The sequence below is a fragment of the Numida meleagris genome, unplaced genomic scaffold (genome assembly GCF_002078875.1).
Source record: "Numida meleagris isolate 19003 breed g44 Domestic line unplaced genomic scaffold, NumMel1.0 unplaced_Scaffold590, whole genome shotgun sequence".
Lineage (NCBI taxonomy): Eukaryota > Metazoa > Chordata > Aves > Galliformes > Numididae > Numida > Numida meleagris.
The window spans coordinates 9,535-16,059 of NW_018364806.1; the positions used below are offsets into that span (position 1 = coordinate 9,535).

The 6,525-nt window shown below is 57.4% G+C and overlaps 1 protein-coding gene and 1 long non-coding RNA gene across 3 annotated transcripts in view; one reads left to right on the forward strand and one right to left on the reverse strand.

The window, feature by feature from the left end:
- LOC110391879 (C-type lectin domain family 2 member B-like) overlaps window positions 1-1,852 on the forward strand; it is a 3,667-nt gene extending 1,815 nt beyond the window's left edge. Inside the window, exons 1-4 of one of the 2 annotated variants that reach the window (XM_021383840.1) lie at window positions 81-346; window positions 634-806; window positions 1,265-1,371; window positions 1,473-1,852. In XM_021383840.1, coding sequence (XP_021239515.1) covers window positions 271-346; window positions 634-806; window positions 1,265-1,371; window positions 1,473-1,614 — 498 coding nt within the window. In that variant the 5' untranslated portion in view covers window positions 81-270 and the 3' untranslated portion in view covers window positions 1,615-1,852. Of the gene's footprint in view, window positions 1-80; window positions 347-633; window positions 807-1,264; window positions 1,372-1,472 lie in introns of those variants that run through there. The other variant, XM_021383839.1, reaches the window with a different exon arrangement.
- LOC110391880 overlaps window positions 569-6,525 on the reverse strand; it is a 14,044-nt gene continuing 8,087 nt past the window's right edge. Inside the window, exon 2 of the long non-coding RNA XR_002434172.1 lies at window positions 569-1,559. This is a non-coding gene — a long non-coding RNA (uncharacterized LOC110391880). The remainder of the gene's footprint in view (window positions 1,560-6,525) is intronic.

Consider the following 6,525-nt stretch of genomic DNA (forward strand, 5'->3'; position numbering starts at 1 on the left):
GGAGGAATTTTTTCACTCCAAGGGTGGTGACGCGCTGGAACAGGTTGCCCAAGGAGGTGGTGGATGCCCCGTCCCTGGAGGCATTCAAGGCCAGGCTGGACGTGGCTCTGGGCAGCCTGGGCTGGTGGTTGGCGACCCTGCACTCAGCAGGGGATTGAAACTCGATGATCTCTAAGATCCTCAACCCAGGCCATTCCATGATTCTAGGATAAATGGGGGAAAAGAGCCTAACCCCATCTACTCTCTGCCCCATCAGGCTGCAAACGGATTATGGACAAAATGAAAAACAGCCGGCTGTACATTGGGATTGTAGTGCTGGTGAGCATCACCACCACACTGGTGAAAGGTGAGTGCCACCCAACATCCCCATTGTGTGTGTAGGACGGGGGACGATGGGGTTCCCAGCGCCCTGAGCTGCTCCCCAAGCACAGCCCCGATCCCAGCTCCTGGGGCGCCCACGTGCTGCCCTAAACCACGTTCTGCTCCACCTTCCCAACCTCTGCAGCCGTTCCCAGGGCATCGCCCCATGTCCGTGCGTCCCAACCCCCACATCTGCTGCAGGGGAACATTCAGAACAAAAATGCAATTTTTTCTGCTCTTTGCCTCTCATTTGCCCAACTCTCTGCCTGTCAGTGCTCCACCGCCCACCTCGCCCAGAAATTTCCAATGTGTGCCCCAACACCTGGGTTGGTTTCCAAGGGAAATGCCATTGTTTTTCCAACACGAAGAGTGACTGGAACAGCAGCAGGGAGCACTGCGAGCGCCTCAGAGCTTCCTTGGCCACCATAGACACCAGGGAGGAGATGGTAAGAGCGGGGCCTGTGCCAGTGCCAACACAGGGGCTTGAGCACTGGAACATGCTGCTGTAGGGAACCTGCTTTAGCAGGGGGGTTGGACTCGATGGTCTCTGGAGGTCCCTTCCAAGCCTTACAATTCTGTGACTCTGTGAGAAACCCATACTTCTGGGGCTGCACCAACTGCTCCCGGTGCCCCCATTTTGCCCCATGCCAAAGCCACGAGGAGATGCCTTTCAGGAAAGCACCAGGTTGCACAGGGACAGTGTCCCATCCTCATCTGCCCCCTCCCTGCACCCACCCGGCGCTGTCCTGAGCCGCGCAGCTCCAGGGGGAGGTCTTTGTCCACGCCATTCCCAGCACAGCATCGCAGCGCTCCAAGGGCAGCGCCTTGCAGCGAGGTGGGGCCTGAGCTGTGGGGGAAAGTGCTCCAACCAACAGGCTCCAGTCACACGTGGCTTTGCTCACAGGAATTCATGCTGCGGTACCAGGGCCCGGCAAACTGTTGGATTGGGCTGCACAGGGAAGAAGGGGACGAGCGCTGGACATGGGCCGATGGCAGCGCCTTCACCAACTGGTCAGTCTGTGCGTCCGTCTGTCTGGGTGGGATCTGTTCCAGGGTCTGTTTGGGATGGGTTTGGGATTGGGTTTTCCCATTCTCCTCCCTCTTCTGCTCAGGTTCCAGCTGCGAGGCAGAAGTCAATGTGCGTACCTGAACAGGGACAGGATCAGCTCAGCCCTGTGCCTCACGAAGAAGTGCTGGGTCTGCAGCAGAGCCAACAAGAATAACCTCTGTAAGAATGGGACATATCCACAGTGACAGATCCCATCCACACTGAACTTGTGTCAGTGCTGCTGGGCACTGCGAAGCCATCAGTGTGTGCTGGGATCTGCCTCTTTCCAGCACTTCTGCACTTGTTCCTACATGGAACCACCCAGCTCTGCTCCTCGTTATCTGTCTGGAAACATGTATAATTACACTGTGCCTTAAAGGGAGGATCCTCTAAGGGTCCTTAATGGTCACAGCACCATGGAACGATACTGTGCTGCTGAGCCACNGCTTCCCTCTATCCTCCTTCCACACTGATCTTTATCCAAGAATCAACAGGTGTCCAGAAATAATGACCGGGTGCTGAGTAAGCAAGAGTTAGAAGTTAATTAATTAGCAATATACATGCTTAGCTAGCAACAATTTATGTTCAACCAGTATCCGTATGTTTAGTTGAGCGTCGGGAAGATTGTGAACCTGAAGTACTCAGCCAATGAGGAACCAGGGGAGGAAAAGATCAGCGTCGGGTAATAAGGCATAAAAGATGTAACACTGCTTGCTGCAGGCACGCCCGCTTGCAGGACGCCTGACATTGCAATTGCGAATAAAATCTGATTTTAGCAGAGATACCATCCTGATCAATTATTTGGATATTTCCAGCACTGTTTGTCCTTCAGAGGGAAGCGCCTGAGCTCGGAGGAGGTGAAGGTGGAGCGGGGCCAACACAACAGCAGGAGCAAGAGGGGACAGAAACCACCCGACCGCGAACGCTGAGAGAGCGGCGAGATCCCAAAGGATGGCGGCTGTGATCTGTGCACTGGGCAAGCACGGCACCAACAGGTGACTCATCCCGGCCACTCTGGCTGCAACTCAGCTGCAGATCGCAGAGAGCCGGGAACGCGGGGGAGGGGGGCACAAGTGCCAAGGCTTAATTCCGTGAAGTCACGCAGCGCCGTGGGTGCATTCCCGACGAGCGCCGTTCTCCTCTGCCATTGGTCAACCGTCACAGCGCCCCGTGTCACATCTTCTCGGCAGCCGTGCGCTGTCTAACCATTCTTAAGTGGGATCCTGTCCCGCTGTAGCAGCGCTGTATCCCGGACCGCGCACCGCAGCAGGTACGGGTGGGGAGGAGAGAGGGGAAAGGGAGAGGGTGAGGAGAAGGGGAGGGAAGAGTGGGAGAGGGGAGACAGGAGAAACGAGAAGGAAAGAGAGGGAGGGAAGAGGGTGAGGGGTAGGGGAGAAGAGCAGGGGGAGAGGAAGGGGGGGACAGGAAAGAGGGGAAAGGGAGAGGGTGAGGAGAAGGGGGGGAGGGGGTGGTGAGGGCCACGCCGTTCAGGCCCTTTGGGGCACTGTGCTCGCTGTGGAAGGCAGGATGCCTTTAGAATCGTTTCTCCTCATTGCGGGGCATTTTTCTGTCGTTTCGGGACCGCTGTAAGGACGAGACCCCCGGGGCGCTTCTGAGGGCCACGCCCGTGTCGGTTCCGTTTGGGGTCATTTTCGGGCCATTTCGGTGCCACTCTGGGACCGCTGTGAGCTGCGTCGGGGTCGCTCGGGGCCGCTCGGCCCCATCCCGGGGAGGTTCCGCGAAACAAACGCGGGGTGGCACCGCACGGAGCCGTCCCGGCGAGCGCTGCCCCGCACGGCGATTCATTCCGAACCAGGCGGCGCCGAGCGGCGCAGTTCGGCACCGCAGCGCCACCACGCGGCGGCGCCCCGCAGCGTTTGGAGGAGCGCCGCGAACAGCGCCGCGCCCGTGTCACGTGGTGAGCGGCGCTTCCCGTTGCAATGGGAAACGACTGACCGCCCCCAGGCAGCGGCACGCGTGATCTCGCGAGATCCCCGCGTTCCTACGGGAACGGGCGACGCCTCCAAGATGGCGGCTCCCAGAGCAGCGCGGGGCGCCAGGCACGGACCCGAACCCGCCGTTCTCGTGCCCGTTCCCGGCGCCACCCCGCGGCCGCCAGGAGCCCCGCCCTGCAGGCCGGGCCGCGGCCACCCGCACCGCGGAGCGGGGCCGTCGCTGAGGCGCTCGGAGACGCCGCCCGGAGCGCTCCGCACCGCCGCACCGCACCGCGCTATTCCCGCACCAAGCGCCGCGCACCGCCACGCACCAGAGCGGACCCAGAGCGCGCCTCTTCCGGCCAACATGGCGGCGCACGGCCCGGCCGCTGAAGGAATGCCCCTCGCCACGCCCCCTCATTAACCCCTTCCCACCCGCGTCGAATTTGGGACCATTTGGGGACAATTTTCAGGTCACTCTGGGATGGCTTTGTGCCACTTGGGCTATTTAGGGGATGTCCGCTGGTGTTTGGGCCGTTTCGGGATGTTTGGCCATGTTTTTTTGTATAATTTGGGGTTTTTTTGGGAGCTGTAAGCGGGCCGCTTTGGGTGCTTTGGGCAATGAGGGGCTGATTCACGTCCGTTTGGGAACCACCCTCTGGTGCATTTTGGGGTCATTTGGGGACGGTTTTGGTGCCATTTGCACCATTTGAGGGCCGATAAGGCCACGTAGGGCTGTGCTGGGGCCACTGGGGGGTTACCTTGGGGTCAATGTGGGGTTATTTGGAAGCCAACTGTGTCCATTTTGGGGCCGACCAGGGCCGTTTCAGTTCAGTTCACTTTAAGGCAGTTAAGGTCTGTTAAACTCTTCAGGCAGTTTCGGTCTATTTGCTCTGACCTGCGGGCATTCTGGGGCTGTTCCTGTCTGTTCTGAGTCCTTTTTGTGCCATTTCTGCGCATTTCGGGCAGCGTGTCCCCATTTCTGGGCCAACTGCGGCCATTTGGGTCCATTTAGGGCTCATTTGGTGCAGTTTAGGTCCATTTAGGCCTTTCAGCTTTGGATGCTGATGAGGCCCTATTTTGCCTTTAACCCCTTGTAATGCTTCAAGTCACATTCAGCATCTCCTCTTTCCCTCCCGCCCACTCTCCCAGCTCCCAGAACAGGACGGGCAGATCTCAGCTCCACCATGCAGCACTTCCACTCCATGACAACAGGAGACCTACAACCAAATTCCCCACAAGAGAGCACAGTGGTGTTCTGCCCTGGAGATGACAACCAACGATCCAAACGGGGTAAGAGAATAGAATCTGTGACTCTCTGCTGGCAATGTATTTGGTGGATGAGAAGCTGGCCATGAGGCAGCAGTGTGCGCTGCAGCNATCTGTTACCACACCGCTGTCTTTTTGGCATGTTGTTCGCTGTGGAGCTCATCTGTTGTGTTTCGTATTTGGATAGGAAGGCAATATTTCAAAGTCAGCACATTCGCTCCGTCCTGTGCTTGGCTCTCCCTGTTCTGTCCTGTACCAGGCTCCCCCCATCCTGCATGCCTTCCTGAGCTTCACGGTTTCACAGGAGGGTTGTAGATTCCGAAATGGCCTACACTATGTACAGAGATTATTTGAGAGGGTTATAAGTTGGGTAAGAGCCTGCCCTATACCCAGGAAATACTGGACACTTGCAGTGCACAAACACAATGTGCCTCTTGCACAGATCCACAGCGACAGATGCCATGGGCAGCGAGCTCGTGCCAGTGGTGCTGGGCACTGCGATGCCATGGGTGTGCGCTGGGATCTGCCTCTTCCCAGCACTGCTGCACTCGGTGAGGCTTCCAGTGAGGCTCGAGTGAGGCTTGTGTCTGCCTGCAGCACAGTGAGGTGTTGAGAGCCCCCAGTGAGCACAGAAATAGAAGTGGATTCTGTCCCTTCACGACTGGAGGGCATTAGAGCGCACTGCGCAGCAGTTTCCATCAGTGGCTTCTATTTCTGTGGTTGTGGTTGGGCAGTCCATGGAATGCAGGCATTGCAATGCACTCGATTGTCCTTTGGCCCTTGGCTGGGGGCAAGGCCCCTCTATGGTTCCCTGCACTGTTCTGCTCTTGGCAGACATGGCCCGGATTCGCACATCGGCATGCTGTTCCCTTGGGAGTTCAGTGGTAGAATTCTTGCTTCCCACGTGAGAGACCCGGGTTCAAATCCCGCCCAACGCACGGAGTTATTTCTAGGTCTGTCTGTGCCTGTGACAGGCTGGGGAACAGATCCAAAAAAGTGGGGAGGAGAGAAGAGAACAAATAGTGACAATGATGTGAGGAGGAAAGTTAATTGTCTGATTCAAAGAGCAGAGCTATCAGTTCATTGCCATTGAAGCTCAGCACCCAAAGACGGCAGAGAGAAGAGCGTCCAAAACCCAAAGGCAGCACTCTGAAGTTGCAAGTGGAAGACGTTGTTCCCACAGTGACAAATCCCATCAGCACTGAGCTCGTGCCAGCAGTGAAACCTCAATCTGCCTCTTCCCAGCACTCTTGCACTTGTCTCTGCAGGGAACCACGCAGCAAAATGATGAATTGTGGAATGCCAGAATGGCTTGGCCTGCAAGGGGCCTTTAAGATCACAGTGACATGGAATGCTTGTCTTGGAGGGCTCATTAACGAATGGAAGGGAAGGGGCAGGATCACTCTCCCCAAGCCCTTATCAAGCACCTGCAACAACGCACCCAGCAGTGTGAGCACAGCACGCAGCAGCGCTCCATCCCGTGTGTGTTGCACACCTAAAGGCCCTGACTGAAGAATGCTCCTGCCATGGAACAAACTGTTCTGACACTTGGAAGGGAGCTGAGAGTTGTGCCTGGAGCTGCAAGGATCTTGTTTTGTAGAGAGACCCAACCTTGGTAGCTGATCTTGCTTTGCAAGCGAGTATTCTGCTTGGGCTCTGTATCACACACTGGCCATGTGGGTCCAGCGTGCAATGGAAGAAACCCTGCAGAGCCCGGGGAGAATCCAAGCAGGAGAGAGGCTGCAGTGGGAGAGAGGCCGAGTGCCCCTTGAAGCAGGGGCCGCCCTGCTGGCACTGCCCAGCGCATCCACCGCCGCCGTGCTCCTGCTCGCTCCTTCCTGGTGCTTTCCTGTCTCTCCAGGGTCACTAAGTAAGAGTGCACTTGCTGAGGGAGTTTCTGCTTCCCCCTTATGG